At 51.7% G+C, this 20,252-nt stretch overlaps 1 protein-coding gene across 1 annotated transcript in view; it reads left to right on the top strand.

Moving 5' to 3' along the window:
- The window catches only part of UNC13A (unc-13 homolog A), a 43,454-nt gene that overhangs the window by 8,230 nt on the left and 14,972 nt on the right, over window positions 1-20,252 (top strand). Inside the window, exons 6-28 of the mRNA XM_081077515.1 lie at window positions 1,313-1,359; window positions 3,157-3,235; window positions 3,833-3,904; window positions 4,197-4,416; window positions 5,157-5,384; window positions 6,283-6,424; window positions 6,548-6,717; window positions 7,846-7,961; window positions 9,057-9,220; window positions 9,629-9,779; window positions 10,068-10,136; window positions 10,454-10,543; window positions 10,757-10,891; window positions 12,538-12,671; window positions 13,670-13,755; window positions 13,945-14,071; window positions 14,706-14,802; window positions 15,180-15,323; window positions 16,087-16,170; window positions 16,671-16,748; window positions 16,978-17,066; window positions 17,513-17,665; window positions 18,859-18,982. Of these exons, the coding sequence (XP_080933641.1) occupies window positions 1,313-1,359; window positions 3,157-3,235; window positions 3,833-3,904; window positions 4,197-4,416; window positions 5,157-5,384; window positions 6,283-6,424; window positions 6,548-6,717; window positions 7,846-7,961; window positions 9,057-9,220; window positions 9,629-9,779; window positions 10,068-10,136; window positions 10,454-10,543; window positions 10,757-10,891; window positions 12,538-12,671; window positions 13,670-13,755; window positions 13,945-14,071; window positions 14,706-14,802; window positions 15,180-15,323; window positions 16,087-16,170; window positions 16,671-16,748; window positions 16,978-17,066; window positions 17,513-17,665; window positions 18,859-18,982 (2,799 nt within the window). The remainder of the gene's footprint in view (window positions 1-1,312; window positions 1,360-3,156; window positions 3,236-3,832; window positions 3,905-4,196; window positions 4,417-5,156; window positions 5,385-6,282; window positions 6,425-6,547; window positions 6,718-7,845; window positions 7,962-9,056; window positions 9,221-9,628; window positions 9,780-10,067; window positions 10,137-10,453; window positions 10,544-10,756; window positions 10,892-12,537; window positions 12,672-13,669; window positions 13,756-13,944; window positions 14,072-14,705; window positions 14,803-15,179; window positions 15,324-16,086; window positions 16,171-16,670; window positions 16,749-16,977; window positions 17,067-17,512; window positions 17,666-18,858; window positions 18,983-20,252) is intronic.

Raw genomic sequence — 20,252 nt, 5'->3', positions numbered from 1 at the left:
CTGTAACCTAGAACTAGGTTATGGCTACGACCATCTCAGAGGTCAAGTTCATGGAGAAGGCTAGAGGTTAGGGATAGGGCTAGAGATCAGGGTTAAGTCAGAGATCAGAGGTCAGGGTTAGAAATGGTGTTAGGGGAAGAGGTCAGTGCTTAGGGTCATATTGAGTGTCAGTGTCAGGGTTGAGAAAAGGTCTGAGGTTGGGTCAGTATCAGAGAAGGAATTCGGTTAAAGGTACTGCAATTAGCATCAGGGTCAGGGTGATGACTTTTCAGATCGGTAGCAGGATTGAAACCATTCACTTATTCAGTCATTCAACCCATGCTGGGCTGAAGACAGAGTAGTGTTATTATCCTGCAGAAACTTGCAAATTGGGCTGAGGCTGGCAAGAAGAGATCCTAATCACACTCCCAAAGTCTTTAACCTTCCAATAGCAGAGCCACAGAAATTTCAAATCAAATTTCTTATCAGTTTTAAAATAGGATTTTATTTTTTGACTAAGTAATATATTCACATGGCTCCAAATTCAAATGGTAGAAAAGAGTACACAGTGAAAAGCACTGAATAACTTTCAATACAACAGCAAATTAAATAAAAAAACAGCAGCTACTCTTGTAATGGAACTATTAACATGACAAGAAAAATAATCATGTGCGGTCTCTCTGGGTTTCATAGATGGGACATAAAACAAATCCAAGGCAATCAGGAAAACTCCCTAGAGGAGGTGACACTTAAAGTATTAAAAATACTTCAACAATATTTCAGAACAGGGTGCTGGCCCCTCCTCGGTCCCCCTCCAACCACGCCACCTTTTAGTTGCACGGAAATGTTGTCCTTGGGTCTACACTGAGACCTGAATGATAAATGGAGGCTGGCTGGCTGCAGAAGGAGGGAGAGCGTACAAACAGGTGGCACAGCTTGGGCAAAGGCCCTGGGGCACAACAGCAAACAAGCAGGTGAGGCTGCAGGGAGTTTAAGAAATGACAGAATCTTATGAGTGTTTGATGAACTAGACCCTGAGAATCCCAGGAGTATGAGTTCTTGTTGGAAAGATGCTAATAGGTCCTGAGGTTTGACATACAAGGAGACCAACATCCACTGAGGTTGGTGGCAGAGGTGCTCCTCTCTCCCCATTTTACAGATGGACAAACTGAGGCCCAGAGAAAGCCAGTGAGCGTCCTAAGGACGCACAGTGAGGACTAGGACACAGGTTTCCTGACTCCTGGCCCAAAGAAGAGACAGAAGTGGGTGCGGAGCCTGCCTTGTCCTGGGGAGGGGTGGCCACACTGGCTACATCTGTCTTTCTGTTCTGCAGGCCCGGGGAGAAGGAGAGATGTCCAAATCCCTGTGGTTCAAAGGCGGGTGAGTATCAGAGCTTTGGGGGTGGAAGGAAGTTTTAAACCTAGAATCCAAGGCTGGTTTGCACCATAGCTTCAGCCTAGCAAGGGCAAGGAGAGGTTCCATTTAGATAGGGCATAGGACTGGGCATGGGTGAAATAATGGAACCACTGTCATAAGGCATTCGGAGCCAAAGATGGTAATATGTTGAACCTTCACAACAAACCCATGGGGAGCCCATTACTCTATTTTACAGGTGGGGAAACTGGGTCCAGAGAGGTATGTGCCTTGCCCAAGCCACTCACATAACTGAAGACTGCTTCCCCCTAGAAATAAATGTGAGATAAAGGAGAAATCCATTTTCCTGCAGTGCCCCTCTGCAACCCTGGAGTGAATGTTTTTCTTTGATTCTGATTTTAAATCTCCCAGATTATTGCTTCAGCTACTGGCACTTTTGTTAACAATAGTCATTTGGTCGTAAATGGAGCATTTTGTCACATCTAACTTCTTAAGTTGCTGATTTTCAGAGGTGCTTTTTTTCAGCCTTTGGATGGTGAGGTTAGAGGATGTAAAAGATATTTTTAAATTACACGAATGTTTTAAAATAGCAGCAGGAGAGTGACTTTCTTCCCTTGTAGGTCCTTTGCAAACAGAGGGAGACATGAGCTGTGACTCCCAGATGAGCAGGTGTGCTGGGTGGGGGGCCCTGGAAGCAGGGACTGAGCGGGGGCTTCATGTGGGCGTGAGTGACAGAAGAAGCTTTCTCAGGAGACACCTGCATGGCAGGTGGGGTCAGCGGGGGAAGCTGGAGCAGAGATATGGTTCAGGAGTCGCCAAGCCTCTGCCTGATCCTGCAGGGGGTGCTGGAGCATAAACTGCACCCCAGAGCTTGTCCCAGAGTCATTGGCAGCCAGGCATCTCTTTCATTGGCCAGTGAGAACCTTCTAGAGAGGAGCCACAGCTGAACCCTCTCCGGGATGAGTACACCTCTCAGTAAAGTGAATTCGGAGAGGCCACTAGGGCGTCTACCACAGGGCTCACTGAATCCTCCAGCTGCTGCAAAACTGCCACGAGACAAGAACACAAACACAATTTCCAGTTTCCTCATTCCCAGCGGAGTTGAAATCACTCCTTCCAGGATCGATTTTCAATCGGTGCATATATTTCCAATTGTGATCATAAAGAAAGATGTCATTGATATTTTCGTGTACTATTTAGGTTTGCCCTAGTTGAAATTTTCATTAAATGTGGGCAGCGGCATCATCTCCCATCTCCCATCTCCCAGACGAGGAAGTTGAGGTCCAGTGTCTTCATTTCCTGGGGCTGCTGTGACAAACCACCACAAACGGGGGGGCTTAAAACAACAGAAATGTATTCTCTCACAGTTCTGGAAGCCAGAAGTCCAAAATCCAGGTGTGGGCAGGGGAGAGTCCTTCCTTGCCTTTCTAGCTTCTGGTAGTTGTTGGCAATCCTTGGTATTCTTTGGTTTGTAGATGCGTCACTCCAATCTCTGCCTCCATTGTCACACCACTGTCTTCTCCTTGTGTGTCTCTCTTCTTATAAAGACACCAGTCCTATTGGATTCAGGCCCACCCTACTCTAATATGACCTTATCTTAACTAATGACCTCTGCAATGATCCTCTTTCCAAATAAGGTCACATTTTGAGGTCCTACGGGTTAGGATTTGAATGTATCTTTTGGGGGACACAATTAAACCCTTCACCTGGGGAGATCACACCTTCTGCCACAGCCTCAGGTGATGTCTGCTGGAGGAAGGGGGACTTCCCTGGGCCCTTGACGTCCCTGTGTGTGTCTTGCAGCCCCGGGGGTGGTCTCATCATCATCGACAGCATGCCTGACATCCGAAAGAGGAAGCCCATCCCCCTCGTGAGTGACCTGGTGAGCGCCTGCACCCTCCCCTCCCCCAGTGCACAAGTTGTACCACTGTCCATGGCAGACTTGGGGCTGGGGGCTGGCAAGGTGTTCTCTGAGACTAACATAATCTGATTTCTACCCTATGTGCTGCGTGGACACTTCAGGCCATGGTGAGTAATGGTGCCCCCAAGTAGCCTCCCCAGAACCCTGCACTGGGATCTTTCAACTGGCCCCAATCCATGGGTTCTGGGGAGGGGACCTTGCCATGTCCTACAGTTCATGGGTGGGGAAGGGAGCAGGTGACTCCCTACCTTGGTATGGCTAGTGGTTTTGTTCTGTGGCTGGTGACCATGGCCAAGTCTGATCAATGGTGGGGGGGGATGGGTGCGTCCAGGCTGTGGGGCTGCTCACCTTCCAAGGACCCTTCTAACCCAGAACTTCTGTCACTTCCCAATTCTTTGCTGGTTCTGCTCCTGCTGCTGTGACCTGTGTCCTATTCGTCATGGCTGTGGCTTGACTCTGGCTGGTGGTCCCAAATTGTGGCCGTGGATGCTGCTCTCGGTGACAATCTCATGGGTGCCAATCAAACCCGTGACTCCCGCCGTGCCTTCCCCGCCTCAGTCCCTGGTCCAGTCCAGAAAAGCAGGCATCACCTCAGCCTTGGCCTCCAGCACTTTGAACAACGAGGAGTTGGTGCGTGGGGTGCCTCCCCCTCCCCGGGTTGTAAGGTGGGCTGGGCTGGGGGCTCCCGGAGGAAGAGGAGGAGGGTGTGGCCGAGACAGGCATTCCTCACTCTTCGGAGTCGGAGAGCTCAGCATCGGGTTAGCAGCCCCTTCACACAGGAACCGGTGGTTTCCGACCGCGTGGGGGCGGCGGAGGGACCGGAACTTGACTATACTCTGCACAGGGTGAGGGTGAGGCAGCACAGCGCGCCCAGGGGAGGGCCCTGTGCCCCATGCCGCACCCCTTCCTTCCCTCCCCGCAGAAAAACCACGTTTACAAGAAGACCCTGCAAGCCTTAATTTACCCCATTTCGTGCACGACGCCGCACAACTTCGAGGTGTGGACGGCCACCACGCCCACCTACTGCTACGAGTGCGAGGGGCTCCTGTGGGGCATCGCGCGGCAGGGTATGCGCTGCACCGAGTGCGGCGTCAAGTGCCACGAGAAGTGCCAGGACCTGCTCAACGCTGACTGCCTGCAGCGTGAGTGCTGGAGTGGGCTGCGTCGGGACGAAGGGGCGGGGCTGTGAAGCCTAGGGGCGGGGCTCCACAGAGGCGGAGTGGAGAGAGCGGCAAGAACATGGGCGGGACTCTGCGAGATGGGTGGGGCATGAACGGAGGCGTCTGTGCGTGAGTAGGGGTGGAGCTCCTCGGAGGCGGGGTGGAGGGCGGAGCAGCAGAGGTGGGCGGGGCTTTGCGGATTGCTGGAGGATGAACCAGAGGGCCGCTGTGGGCAGGTAGGGGCGGGATGGGGGTGGGGGGGCGAAGGGTGTGATGGGTGGAATTCCTTGGTGGGGAGGATGGGGTGAGAGGAGGGGAAAGGAGGTGTAAGAGGGTCGGAGAAGGGTGGCGCGGGGCTCAGGGACGGGCTTAACTGTGCAAGGGGTGGGGTTCCTGAGAGGCAGTGGTTCCCCTGGAGAAAAATGGGTTAGGGTTAGTTCAGAGCAAGGAGGGGTCTCAGAGTGGGAGAGAGGTGTCAGAGAAGGGGTGGGGTCTTGGAGGAGGCAGGGGATTCAGAGAGAGTGGGTTCTAAAAGGTGAAAAGCCTGGTGGGAGGAGGGATTCAGAGACCAAATAGGAAACTCTAGCTTTTGGGGTGATTCACCTGATCCCCCACGGCTTAAAGTGACTGTGGCCGCTGCTGAGGAAGCCCTGGAGTGGGAGTCGGGGTGCTGTCTCCCGTGAGGGGCGCCCCTGGACAGTAAGGGCTGTCTGCTCCTGCAGGAGCAGCGGAGAAGAGCTCCAAGCACGGGGCAGAGGACCGGACCCAGAACATTATCATGGTGCTCAAGGACCGCATGAAGATCCGGGAGCGCAACAAACCCGAGATCTTTGAGCTCATCCAGGAGATCTTCGCCGTGACCAAGGCAGCGCACACGCAGCAGATGAAGGCGGTCAAGCAGAGCGTGCTGGACGGCACGTCCAAGTGGTCAGCCAAGATCAGCATCACTGGTGAGGCTGTGGGGGGTGGAGGTGGCCGCTGGGTCCCTCATCTCAGCCCCCTGTGCTTGCTCCCAGGCCCCTTCCTCCCCTTTGCTGTACTTGAGCATATCTGTGTCTCTCCCATGTCCACCTGTGTGTGCATGTCTGCCCAAGGGTGTGTTGTGCATGACACTCTATCTGGGTGCATTTTGATTGGTGCCTCCAGAACCAGACCCCAGGGGAAGGAGTTGAGGGCACATGGTTTATCCGGGAGATGACCCCAGGAAACCCTATGGGAGTTTGGAAGTGAGACGGGGAGGAAAGGAGCCCTGCACAGGGTGCCAACAAGGAGGCAGTGCTGTGGACAGCTGGGGCTCATTCCCTGGGACCACTGGGGGACAGTATTAGCTCCCACTGCAGTCGTCCTACTCAGGGGCAGGGGCCTTGTGGTGTTTATACATGCCCGTCCTCCTTTGGATTTCCCAGAAGACAGATTCCACAGTGATTTCAGGGAAAGTGGGTGTCCAGGAGGTGGTCCCAGGAAGCCCCAGTGTGGGATGGAGACAGGAGTCTGGGAGCAGGGAGGAAAGGAGCCCTGCAGGAGGTGCCAATGAGCAGGTAACTCCATAGTCAATGGAGGTTCAATCCTACCGGGGAACCTTAGGTGCACAGCCTAGAGCACACACCTGAGAATGTCCTACCCCAGGGATGACCCTGGGGCACCTTCCCATCCTTCACTGGCTGAGGGTTCCCTGGGTGTCAACTCTCTAGCAAAGGCAGCATGCCAACAGGGTCCAGTGGCCAGAACCAAGTCTTCAGGCCACTTGACAGGTGTCCCAGCAAGCAGCGTGGAGCCCACGGCAATGACTGTTTTCAGCAAACCTCCTTCCTTGAGCCCACATTTATACCTGTCCTGTGTATCTTCCAGTGGTCTGTGCCCAAGGCTTGCAGGCAAAGGATAAAACGGGATCCAGTGATCCCTACGTCACTGTCCAGGTCGGCAAGACCAAGAAGCGGACGAAAACCATCTATGGGAACCTGAACCCCGTGTGGGAGGAGAATTTCCACTTGTAAGTGCCTGGCTGGGCCCCCAGGACCCCATGCAGAGCTCCCTGTTGGGGCAGCCAAAGGGGACTGACTCCGAGACCAGCCTGAGCCAGCTGCCTGACCCTGGCCCCCACCTCCCCCTGCAGCGAATGTCACAACTCCTCAGACCGAATCAAGGTGCGTGTTTGGGACGAAGACGATGACATCAAATCACGTGTGAAGCAGCGGTTCAAGAGGGAGTCCGATGACTTCTTGGGGCAGACAATCATCGAGGTGCGGACGCTCAGCGGCGAGATGGACGTGTGGTACAACCTGGGTGAGCGCAGGGCTGGTTCTGCAGGGGGCGGGGAGGGAGCCCCAGGCAGCCAGCCAAAGTGCAGAACTCAGCTGGAATGGAGAAACAGTGGCATTAAGAGTCAGTCTAGGGCCGGATGGCTCAATCGGTTAGAGCGCGAGCTCTGAACAACAGGGTTGCCAGTTCGATTCCCACATGGGCCAGTGAGCTGCGCCCTCCACAACTAGATTGAAGGACAATGACTTGGAGCTGATGGGCCTTGGAGAAACACACTGTTCCCCAATATTCCCCAATAAAAAAATGAAAAAAGAGTCAGTCTAGGGGTGGCCAGTTAGCTCAGTTGGTTAGAGTGTGATGCTGATAACACCAAGATTGCCAGTTCTATGCCCGCATGGGCCACTGGGAGCTGTGCCCTCCATAAATAAATAAATAAATAAATAAATAAATAAACAAATAAATAGAAGTCTAGGAGCCCAATCTGATGGAGGAAGTAGGGTCTATGGACCCCAATCTGGTGAGGGAGGCTATGAGCCCAATCTGACGGGGGCAGGAAATACCCCAGCTGAGAGGGTGAATAGAACCCAGGAACCTCTTTGTTTAGTTTGGGAGGATGAGGGAAGGATAGAATCTATGTATCCCAGTCTCAGAGTGGAGGCAGGAAGTAAGACCTGGGGATCCTCGTCTGAGGAGAGAGGCACAGACCCAGGAATCCAGCCTAAGAAGGAAGATTGATCTTTGAGAATCTAATCTAAAGGAGGAGGTATAGTTTGGGAATCCTAATCTGAGAAGTGAGTTACAGACCCAAGAAACTGTCTAGAAAGATGAGTAGAATCTGTGAGCGCAATCTGATGGGGAGGCAGGCCTGGGACTCAGTCCAAGGAGAAACAGTGCCTAGGGCTCCTAGTCTAACAAGGGAGATGCAGACCCAGGAATTTCCTGTGAGTGAGGAAGCAAGGTCTGGGGGCCTAGTTTGAAGGGAGAGACAGGGCCTAAAGACTTCTAGAGACACAAGACTAGGGAACCAATCTGAGGAGAGACACCCAGGCTTTAATTTCAAGGATTCCGGGAGGAAGACAGTCATGCATACATTAAAATAGCCCAAGGCTAGATTGGGAAGTTCGGACATTTCCCTCCCTTTTTACCTGACAGACAAGCGGACGGACAAATCTGCTGTGTCAGGTGCCATCCGGCTACACATCAGTGTGGAGATCAAAGGCGAGGAGAAAGTGGCGCCCTACCATGTCCAGTATACCTGTCTGCACGAGGTGAGGCCCGCTGCTTTACCCTGCCTTCGAAGCTCGGTCTCCCCCATGGCCTCCACTTGCCATTTCTGTTTGCCTGAGCTCCTTCTTTCTCTTTTTTGGCCATACTACTCACACTTCCCTGCGTCTCTGAGACTGTCTCCCAGGCCATTCTCTCTGTCTGGAAAACCACTCCCCATCCATCAATGTCCAAATTCAGGGCTCCCTTCTCCGGGAAGCCTTCCCTGACCTCTAGGCAGACTTGCACTATTCAACTCCAGATCTTCTACCTGTCCCAGCCATGAACACTCAGGGTGGGCTGTTTGTGTCTGCATCTGTCTCTTCCAGCCACCTGGGGGCTTCTGGAGAGAGCTCAATTTGTTTCATGAAGAAATGATTGACTAGATGAATGAGTGATGAGCGAATGAAAAAAATGGATGGACAATGGAGAGATGTGTGGTTGAACTATTGGAAGTGTAGATGAATGGATGAAGAATTTGAGGGTAGATAGATAGATGGGTGGATAAATTGATAGGTGATGGATGGTTGAATGTGTGGCTGGATGAATGGATGGTTGGGTGGCTGAATGTATGGGTGAACTATTGGAAGTATAGAAATGTAGATGGATGAATTTTAGAGCAGTTAGACAGGTGGACGGGTGAGTAGATGCATGGACAGATGGACGATGGATGGGTGGATTGATGGTTGATTGGGTGGAAGGATGAATTGTTGGATGGATAGATTAAGCTGTGGGTAAATGTATGGAATTGATAGATGTGTGCTTGAATTATTAGAAGGGTGAATTGGTGGAGGGGTGCTTTTGGGGAATTTTTTGAATGGATGGGTGGGTGGGTGAGTGGGTGGGTGGGTGGACAGACAGACTGACGGATGAACAGATGGGCAGATGGATGGACAGACGGATGGATGGATGGATAGATGGATGAATTATTGGAAGAATGGATGAGGGACAGGTGAAATGTGGGGTAGCTGGATGGATGAAAGAGTAGATGAATGAATTAATGAATAAACAGATGGATGGATGACATAAGATGCCCTAGACCTGGGATCTCCCCTTGTGCGCCCTTGTACTCTCTGATACCTTCTTTCTTGTGTTGGCAGAACCTGTTCCACTTTGTGACGGACGTGCAGAACAATGGGGTGGTGAAGATCCCAGATGCCAAGGGTGACGATGCCTGGAAGGTTTACTACGATGAGACAGCCCAGGAGATTGTTGACGAATTTGCCATGCGCTACGGTGTTGAGTCCATCTACCAAGCCATGACGTGAGGCTGCAGGCTGGGGTGGCCATGAGGGCGAGGTGTAGGAAACAGGGGGGAGGGGTGGTCACCAAGTGGACACTGGCCGGTCTGGGGGGTGGAAGGGTCCTTAGGAATAGGAGTGAGAGAGGAAGTGGGTGTGGCAAGTGTTACCTAATTCCCCTGGAGGTTAGGAAAGTGCCATTGCACTTTGGGGGCTGGGGTGGTAGGGAGGAGAGCTGGAGTTAGAGGCAGAGAGGACAACTCAAAGAGGAGACAGAGAAACTCAGGAGGACGGAGTCAAGCAGAGGGTGAGAGGACGATTGGGGGTTGGGAGGAGCCACTCACGATACTGCCTTGGAAGCATTCCAAGGGGGTGTTGAGGCCTGTCTTGGCTGGACACCAGGCCCAGTGCCTCCCACTCCTTCCCACCAGCCACTTTGCCTGCCTCTCCTCCAAGTACATGTGTCCTGGGGTACCTGCCGTCATGAGCACCCTGCTTGCCAACATCAATGCCTATTACGCACATACCACCGCCTCCACCAACGTGTCTGCCTCTGACCGCTTCGCAGCCTCCAACTTTGGGGTTAGTCCCAGGGGCTGGGGGATGAGGGCGAACCCGACCCTGGGTGGCTCCTAGATCCCCAATCTGGACTTGATTTGCTGTGTGACTTTGTACCAGTCCCTTCTCCCTGAGCATCAGTTTACCCTTCTGTAGAATGGAAACAGATGTTATGAGGGTTTGGTTCAGTGGTGGATGGGATGCTCTTACCGTACAGTAAGCACTCAGCCAATATGGCAGCCACCTTTTGCTGCCACACTCAATGTCCAAGACCCTGCTTACATCCATCTTCCTCCTCTTCTGCCTTCCCAGAAAGAGCGTTTTGTGAAGCTCCTGGACCAACTGCATAACTCCCTACGGATTGACCTCTCCATGTATCGGGTGAGAAGTGCATGCATGAAGACTTACCTCCACACACATGTGTACCCAGAGCGGACAGGTTCCAGCAGGCACACACACGGGAGGACCCATCGTAACAGGCAGAATGTGTTCCTCTGACATGTGTACACATATGTGAGCAGTACCTGCCCAACCTACTTAGTGTATCCAAGAAGACCCCCCCAGTTCCTTCAAGGTGTTCTCATTGACCCCCAGCTCACCTTCTGAAACTCCAGAGCTCTTGAATCTCCCCTAAGACACTGTCTCCCACTCTCCCCTAGCCTCTTCCATAATCCCACCTCTGTTCTCCCTTCCAAAAGAATAACTTCCCAGCCAGCAGCCCGGAGAGACTCCAGGACCTCAAATCCACTGTGGACCTTCTCACCAGCATCACCTTCTTTCGGATGAAGGTAGGAAAGGGGACCTATTAGCTCTCTAAGAACGATTCTCCAGGACTCTTAGCTCCTAAACAAGCAACATCTGTCCTGGAGAGCTGGGCCCTTTCTCAGTGACCCTCTGCTTTCATACTGTTACATTTCTTTAAACCCAGAACCACTTGCAGCCACTTCCTGGGCACCTCCTGTCCCAGTTGTGCCCACCCAAGCCCGTCTCCCTCCCTCCAGGTACAAGAACTCCAGAGCCCGCCCCGAGCCAGCCAGGTGGTGAAGGATTGTGTCAAAGCCTGCCTCAACTCTACTTATGAGTATATCTTCAACAACTGTCATGAACTCTACAGTCGGGAATACCAGACAGACCCGGTAAGGACCCCAGATCAGGTGGAAGGAAATGGCAAACACCATCAAGGCCTTGGCTTAAGTCCCAGATCTGCCCCTTCCCAAGCGATTTAACTGTTCTGAGATTTAGTACCTCCCTTTGTAAAATAGGGTCATTAACCCATGTCTCAGGAGAAGGAGATTCAATGAGATACAAGTTTGGATAAAATATTGTTGAGTGCTTAGCACCTGCTACACAGTAGGTGCTCAATAAATTCTATTTTAGTTAAGTGTAGTTGTGTTTGGCATAGTAGTACAGTGTGCCTGGAATAGAATCATTGTTCAATAAATGTTGAGTTGAATTGACTTTTTTGAGTAGAGTTCAGTTTAGGTCATTTAAACTCAATTTATTTGAGATTTTCCAACATTTGTTTATCTACACATATAATGGTCCAGGATTTCAAAAGGGTTTCAAGGAACTTACTTATGCTCTATTAGGAAGGAATAAATTAGATAAATTTAAGCTTAAGAGTCTACTTAAGCTTAAATTAGATAAATAAATTAGAAGTTTACAACCCAGGGTGATTAGCACTGGGGTGGAGGAATTGCAGGAGGCTATGGGAGCCTGAGGTGGCCTCAGCTTGGGTTTCTGATAGGAGGTAACACATAAGCTGAATTCAGTCCAATTTTATTTCATTCTGTTTCATTCAGTTGACTTGAGTTGAAATCAAGGTGCTCTTAATTGAATTGGGTTAAAGTGAAGTGGATTGAATTGGGTTGAGTTTAGTTCAACTATAGTCAGTTTAGTTCCGTTTATTTCTACTTGGTTGACTCAAGTTAAAATTGCTCTTGGCTATTTAGTGAGCAGCGCTGAATTGAATTGAGTTGAGTTTAACTGAGTAAAAATTTATTCATTTCCATTCAGTTAACTTGAGTTGAAATTGTCCTTGACTGGGTTGAGTTGGCTTGAGTTAGGATGAGCTGGGTTGTTGGATTACGTAACGGTTGAGTTCAATTAAATGGGGCTGAGGTGGGCTCATTTCAGTTGAGTTTAGTACATTTATTCCCATTGATTGACTAAAGTTAGATTGAGTTGGCCTGAGTATGTTAGACTGACTTGAGTGGGTAGAGTTGGAGTGGATTGCCTTGGGTTGAGTTAGATTAAGTTGGGTTGAGTTTGGTTTGCATTGAATTCAGATCAATTTATTTCCATTATTTTGATTTGGGTTGATGTTGATCTTGAAATTAATTGGGCTCAATCCAATTGAATTGGAGTTCATTTGAATTAAATTCAAGCCAGTGAAGTTTAATTCCACTCCATGCAGTGTAATTGGCCCAAGTTCAGTTACACTGAATTCATGCTGAGAACTGCCATGTGTTAAGCTGAGTGGATCTGATTTGCATTCATTTCAGTTCCATTTAGTTTAGTGGGCTTGAATTTATTCAACTAAATTCAGTTCCCATCCATTTTATGAGCTGAGTCTACTTAAGCTTTGTGAAGCTGAGTGGATATGAGCTCGGCGTGAGCCATTTTACATGAGTTCAGTTCCTTCCTTGGCAGACCTCCCACCTGAACCACATCCATGTTAAGGGGGCCCATCCCTCACCAACCTCCTGCACCTCAGTAATGAACTGGCTGGAGCCCCCATCCCTGGGCCCCTTGTGGCCAATTTCTCCACTGCCCCATCCAGGCCAAGAAAGGGGAAGTTCCCCCAGAGGAACAGGGCCCCAGCATCAAGAACCTCGACTTCTGGTCTAAGCTGATCACTCTCATAGTGTCCATCATCGAGGAAGACAAGAATTCCTATACTCCATGCCTCAACCAGTGAGTTGTGCGTCTGCGCCATTTGTTACGTGGCGGCCATGGCGTACGTGTGTGCACATTTGTGTGTCTTGCGTGTAAAGGTGATGTCTAATTACACACAAAATGTTTACGTGGGAGCAATTAATTGGGCATGTGGTTGTGCCTGGATGAAATATGGCATACTTTTCAAGCATAGACATAAAATTGGGTGTCTGTACACAATCACTGGTGTAATCAGACATGGATTTTATGTGTATTGATTTGTGTGAATAACAGTGTATACATATATGTATATACTATATAATTCTGTATGTGTGTAGGTTCATAAATAACAATAGTGTTGTTCTAGTGGTTACTATGCACAAAATACTCTACTACATGTTTTAGATTTAAATTGCATTACCTCTTACATGCAGGGATGTAATTTTGTGTCTAGCTGTGGTCTATGGGTTTAATTGTGTATTATGTAAAATTGTGGAATACACTTCAATAGACAATATTGTGTATTGTGTAGTTGTGTGTGAACGTGTGCACAGTTTTGGTTTGTGGATTTACATGTCTGTAGAATTTTCATCTCTGTTAGCTAAATGAGCTATTGTGTTTTATTTCTCCCTGAGATAAGCGCTAAAGGGAGCCCTAACTCTGGGGAGCCATGACCTCTTGGCTACTTAGATATGGAGTTAAGATCAGGGATTTTGGATGGATGGATGGATTAAAGGATAGATGGATGGATGGATAGATGGATGGATGGACAGATGGACAGGTGAGCAGGTGAATGGATGGGTAGATGGATGATGAGTGGGTAAATAAATGGATGAAGGATGGAGGGATATGTGGGTGGAAGGTCAGGAGAAGCAAGGCCTCAGTGCACAGACACTTAGCAAGTCAGTGGCTGTGAGGGAACTTGAATCCAGATCCCTTTGTCTGTCCTGCACTACGCTTTGGCTGAGAAGGCGAAAGCAGCCTGTGCCATCTGGCTTCTGTCTGCCAAGTTTTCATACTGCCGTGACTTTTGCCAGGTTTCCCCAGGAGCTGAATGTGGGTAAAATCAGCGCTGAAGTAATGTGGAACCTGTTTGCCCAGGACATGAAGTATGCCATGGAGGGTGAGTCCCTCCACCCGTGTCCCGCAGCCTGGCTCCAACAGGTAGCTGTGTGTCAGGGTCCCCTGTAAAGCTGTGAGTGCCCTGGGACTCATGCCTAGGCTGAACGCCAATGATGGCCAGAGTGGGCCCTGCTGAATCAGAGGGTGGCAGACCCTCCCAGCTGAGCCTCTCCCCTGCTCCCCTTGCCAGAGCATGACAAGCATCGTTTGTGCAAGAGTGCCGACTACATGAACCTCCACTTCAAGGTCAAGTGGCTCTACAATGAGTATGTGGCAGAGCTTCCTGCTTTCAAGGACCGAGTGCCTGAGTACCCTGCGTAAGTCCCCTGCGCAGAACTCAAGCCAGAACTGTAAGGCTGACAGCTCTACTGAGGCCCAGAAAACAGGGCTTACCTACTCAGGGTTCCCTGGGCATCGGGGGCACAGGTGGGGCTCAAACCCAGTGTTCTCCATTCTTAGTCATTGGACTCTGGACTTCTATAGCCACACAATTAATAATCATAAATGTCAGGAACCGTGCTGAACAATCCCACATGTCTTTTCTCATTTAATCCTTTCAACAATTCTATGAGACAGGAGCATCATAATTTCCATTTTGTGGATGAAGAAATAGAGGGTTAAATGCTGAAGGATTTTCCAAGGTGATGCCCCATAAGTGACGGAGCCCGAATTGAACTTGGGATGTCTGTGGTGGAGAGTGGGTTGGTGGCCTCCATTTACCTGGGTCTCAGAGAGTAAACCCACTTGCCCATGGGCAGTTTATCAACGAGGGTTCCCACAAGTCTGGGCCTTGCTCTGACAGTGGACACCCGACCATTTCATGGGCAAAGTAGACGAGGCCTGATGGGGGTGGGGAGCAGGACAGTGACCACCCAGGACCACAGGGCGAGTTTGAGCAGAGGGTCATGGGAACAGGAGATGGTAGAGCCCCACCCTGGTTCTCCATTCCAGGTGGTTTGAGCCCTTCGTCATCCAGTGGCTGGACGAGAATGAGGAGGTGTCCCGGGATTTCTTGCATGGAGCCCTGGAGAGAGACAAGAAGGATGGGGTGAGAAGGCTGACCCACCACTAAGCTTCTGGTCTACCACGGTGGCCTCGCTCCCTCTGGGGTCCATTGAGATCCAATTTGGGGGCAAAAACTGCCCTTGGGATAAGGCCAGTCTCTGAGCGGTACCCGCAATCTTTGCCTTGTTCATGGTGTTCAAAGTCTTTCGTTCATTCAACAAGTGAATGTGAGTTTATGAGTCCTGACCGCTGACCCACACGGAGGCCTCTGCATCTCGCTCTAAGTCAAGCTCACACACTGTCCTTCTCATCCCAGGGCGGTTGGTCTCTGGCTCTCCCCATGGAGAGGGAGAGGGTTCAGCTCTGGGGACTGTCAGGCTCTGACCCCTCTCCTCTCTGCTGCCTTCCCTCCCTCTGCAGTTCCAGCAGACCTCAGAGCATGCCCTGTTTTCCTGCTCCGTGGTGGACGTCTTCTCCCAGCTCAACCAGAGCTTTGAGATCATCAAGAAACTGGAGTGTCCTGACCCCCAGATTGTGGGGCACTACATGAGGCGCTTTGCCAAGGTGCAAGGGTGCGGGTGGGGTTGGGGATGTGGTCCTGTAGGGGGTGGGGTTGGGATAGGGTCAAGGGTGGAGTTGGAGTTGAGTTTGGGATTGGGGTAAGGGTCGGGGTTGAGGTCAAAGTTGTGGTTGCTGATATGGCTGAGATTGAATTTGGGGTTGAGGTCAATGTGGGGGTTGGTCCTTCCGTAGTGGTTGGAGTTGTGGTTGGGGACAGGGTTACGACTTGAGGTTGGGGTTGAAGTCAGGGTTGTAATTCAAGTTGGAGTTGAATTTGGAACTGGGGTCAGGGTTGGGGATGGGGTTGGGTTTAGGGGGACTGTTAGGATTAGAATTCGATTTGGCATTGTTAGCGTGAGTGTTCAGATTTATGTAGCATTTGAGTGGGCTCTGGGGTGAATTTGGAGGTTGAGATGATTGGACTGGGTTTAGATACAATTGGATTTGCTTTAGGCTGTGTTGAAGTTGGGGAACGCAGGTAAACATTGAGATTCATTTTGGGATCAGGTCATGCTTGTGGTTTGGGCTGGGTTAATGTGATGGTTGGACGCTCTGGAAAAGAGCTGAGTCTACATACAATAATCATCTTTACATGGTGGTGTCTTTCCTTGGTTGTAATGGCCATTCTGGGTGGAGAATGCTCCCAGCCCAGTGGTCCATCTCAGGCGCTAAAGTGAGTCTGAGTTCATCCCTCATCTCACTGGTGGCCCTTGATGGGCTCGCCCAGCCCTAGCCCCTCCTCTCACCTGCCCTGTGTCCTCCCCAGACCATCAGTAATGTGCTCCTCCAGTATGCGGACATCATCTCCAAGGACTTCGCCTCCTACTGCTCCAAGGAGAAGGAGAAAGTGGTGACCTCCGGGGGGCCCTGTCCTGTCCCCTCCCAGCCCCTTTCTGTACCCCCAGGGCTCCATTCTTCCCTGGGCTGAGTCCTGTGTCTGTCTCTGTGTGTGTCCACCTATGTGTGTCTTACTGTTACGTCTGGGGAGGTTGGAGGTGAAGGGACAATGTCTGGTTACAAATGAAGCCTTCAGGGTATCTGTATGTGAGCATAAAAAGCTTTGAGCCTGTGGAGGGGATGTGAGAAGAACTCCCCTTCCTGCTGTTCTCAGAGGCCCAGCCCACTTACTTGTGTCTTCCTTCCCCTTGTGGGTCACCAGAGACCACCCTCCCCAACATTCCCAGGAACCTGGTCCCAAATGCCATCTTCCATTCTCCGATGACCTTGTGGGACCCCAGCTTCCCCCAGACCCAGACCCTGAAACCATCCGGGGTCCCGGGTGGTGGGTAGAGGAGGCTCTGGGGAGGAGGGGTCCTGAGCCCTGACTGCCCTCTCTGTTCCCATCCCCAGCCCTGCATCCTCATGAACAACACTCAGCAGCTGCGAGTTCAGCTAGAGAAGATGTTCGAAGCCATGGGAGGGAAGGAGGTGAGGGGGCCAGGCAGGGTGACCACCCCCAATCCTTGCAGTGCCTAGAGCTTGCACCTGATGAAATCTGGCTTAGTTACTCCCTCAAACCCAAGCAAGTGGCATCACTGCCTGTGCCTCAGTTTCCTCTCCAGCCCGTTGGGGTCCCTTTTCCTGAGTTGGATGGGAAAATGTCCCAGACATGTGGATGCTCTATAAACCTGACCTGATGTCCCTTCCCCCTCCTTAGCTGGATGCTGAGGCCAGTGACATCTTAAAGGAACTCCAGGTGAAACTCAACAATGTCTTGGATGAGCTCAGCCGGGTGTTTGCTACCAGGTGGGGGCATCACCAGGGCTGGGAGCAGAGGGGAGGGGGCAACCCCCAGATCTCTGAGGGGGCATCCAGAGACTCAGCAGATGTAGTGGTGAAGACATCAGGCTTGGGGTTAGACAAAAGTCATTTCAATCCTGGCTTCACTGCTTACCAGCTGTGTGGCCTTGGGTGAGTCACTTAACCTCTCTGAGGCTTAGTTTATTCATCTGTGGGGATGATAACAGTATCTGAGGACTATGTGGTGAAAAGAACAACACAAGTAAAGGTCTTAGCCAGTGCCAATGCTGCTATTATTAATGCCCCCCTACCCCTTGCTCAGTTTTATGCCATGTCCTACTGATGCTGGTCACAATAGGTCAAGGTCCACAGATCAGCATTTATGGCCTAATCTGGCGCTTCTTCCAGAGGCCAGGAGAGTCTGGTCTGAGCTCCTCCCCTTTATTCCCCAGCTTCCAGCCGCACATCGAGGAGTGTGTCAAGCAGATGGGAGACATCCTTAGCCAGGTGAAGGGCACGGGCAATGTGCCGGCCAGTGCCTGCAGCAGCGTGGCCCAGGACGCCGATAATGTGCTGCAGCCCATCATGGACCTGCTGGACAGCAAGTGAGCCAGGCCTGGGCAGAGCTGGCCAGTGGGGGCCCGGGGGGGCGCGGAGAGCAGGCGACGGCCAGGAGACAGCACTTGGGCATGTTTACTGGGTGGTAGTTGAATGGTTTGGACAGGTGGGTGGGCGGAGGCATGAAGGAATGGAAAGATGGGTGGGTAAGCGATCGGAGGGATTGGTGAGTAAATACTGGTATGGATGAACGGATGGTGGTTGGGTGGATAGAGGACATCAGGGATGGGTGGATGGACAGATGGGTAGATTAAAAGAGAGATGCTTAGAAGGCTAGATAGATGAAAGGATGGATGGATGGATGGATGGATGGATGGATGGATGGATGGATGGATGGATGAAAATAAGGATAAAGAAAATAAGGATAAGGATGGATGAAAATAAGGATGAAAATGGATAGAAGTGTAGATGGGAGGATGGATGGAAGGGAGAGAGAGCGGAAGAAAGGATGGATGATGGATAGTTAGATGGTTAGATGTATGGAAGGAAGGAAGATGAGGAAGGGAGGGAGGAGGGAAGAGATGGAGGGAGGGAAGTAGGGAAGGAGGGAGGGAGGAAGAGAAGAAGGGGAAAACGGAGGAAGGAAGGAAGGAAGGAAGGAAGGAAGGAAGGAAGGAAGGAAGGAGCATTAAAGAAAGTTGGGGGAGGGATGGTTTGGTGGGGGGGAATCAGTTGCCGGATGGGTCGTGGGGGATTGCCCTCTCTCCTTCAACCCTCATACATTCAATCACAAATTCTTTGTTATTTCCCCACTTAACTCTGCCCTCTTCCTACCACTCCTTCCTCCCTCCTGAGCATGGCCCAGGCTCCTCACAGTCCCTGGTCTCCTCGCAGCCTTCCTAATCCACTTCATCCCACTCTGTTCTTTTGAACAGTAAAGTCTATCTTTCTCTTTCTCTCTTGAACACTCCATGGCTCCCCACTGCCCTCATGCTAAGGCTCAGGCCTTCCTCCCAGGCTTTGAGGCTCCATTCCCATCTTGACCTTGCTGAGCTGTCTGGCCACCATTTGCTCGCCCTGTGTATCATACATCCTAGCCCCATCAGACCACCCAGGGGTCCTTGTACAGACTCTGTGCCCTCTTGTATGTCCATGGGATGCCCGTATGTTGAGGGGGAGGGTCTGGTTCCATGGGTCAGAGACAGCTGGGCCCTCTCTCAGACCTGCCCTTCATCCACAGCCTGACTCTCTTTGCCAAAATCTGCGAGAAGACTGTGCTGAAGCGGGTGCTGAAGGAGCTGTGGAAGCTGGTCATGAACACTATGGAGAAGACCATCGTGCTGCCACCCCTCACTGACCAGACGGTGAGGCCTGAAGGGGTCAGAGGGGATGCCTGGGCCACCTCCCCTGTGGGAGCCCAGAGAGCTTAGTGCCAAAGGTAGTGGGGCTCAGAGGTCATCCAGGCACAAGGGTTATCCAAGGGCCAATGAGGCCAAAGATTAGAGAGGTCATACATAGGTCAAAAGTCACCAAAGGGTCAAAGAGGTCATTCAAGGCTCAGTTCTGCAAAGATCAGAGAGGTCAAGTAGAGTCAGGTGATGTCTAAGGGACATAGAGGTCACGTCAGAAGGGTTCTTCAAAGGTCAGAGATCACACAGAAACAGAAGTCAGCTTGGAGAGCAAGGCCACCCACAGGTCACAGAGGTCATAGAGGTGGGTTCATCAGAGGCCTTTGGGAGGTTAATCAAGTGACAAGGAGGGGAGACACCATGGACTTCAAAGACGAATAGAACAAAAAGGGCTCCTGGCTGTTGGGTGGAGGTCATAGAGAGCATCTAAGATCAGAGAGGTCAAGCAGAGCTCTGCTGTCACCCAGAGACCAGGACTGTGCCTCTGGGACTCTTCTGGGAACAGCCCAGAGACAGATGATCCCCAGGGATCAGGCTGCAGGGTGGGAGTGGGTGTACCACATCTGTGGAGGGGTGTGGCGGGGCGTGGGTTCCTCCGGAGAGGCGTCAGGGGGCCTGGGCAGCAATGGCATGCCAGGTGAGGGCTCAGCAGAGTGGGAGGATGCTCCTGGGTGGAAGTGGGAGGCTTGGGGGGGGGGCCACCAAGAGGCAACGATGGTGCAGGCGGTTTGGACCTCCCGCAGCTGGTCCTGCCTCCTCTGGGCTGGGCTGGTTCACGGGTCCGCCCCTGGGTGCTGTCTCCACCCTCTCCCTGGCCTTCCTGGGAGACTCATGGTGACTTATTCCCCCCTCCCCACCACCTCGCCCCCATCACGGCTGACAGATGATCGTAAGTAGAGGCCCCTCTGTCCGTCTGTCTGTCCGTCCGCTCTGTGTGTGGACTCGGCCCACCGCGTGGCTGCACTCCCTCACCCAGTGCCCCCTCCTCACCCACTGGCCCCCCCACCCACTGTCCCACATCCCGCCTAGATGTGCCTGTGTCTGTCTGGGGCCCGGGCATGGGGAGGGGGCGGGGCCTGGAGGGAGGGAGGCCACGCCTACCACCCCGCCCCCTTATTAGTACAGAGGCTGCGGCTCCAGGCTCCCAAACCCCTAGCCCAACACCTTCACATCTGCCACTGTCCTTTAGTTGGGATTCACCCTTCGTCCCATGCTTAGACTCCGC

This window comes from Rhinolophus hipposideros, assembly GCF_964194185.1.
Source record: "Rhinolophus hipposideros genome assembly, chromosome: 16".
Classification (NCBI taxonomy): domain Eukaryota; kingdom Metazoa; phylum Chordata; class Mammalia; order Chiroptera; family Rhinolophidae; genus Rhinolophus; species Rhinolophus hipposideros.
The sequence above is the reverse complement of the archived record's forward strand: the minus strand, read 5'-3'. Positions and strand labels throughout refer to the sequence as shown.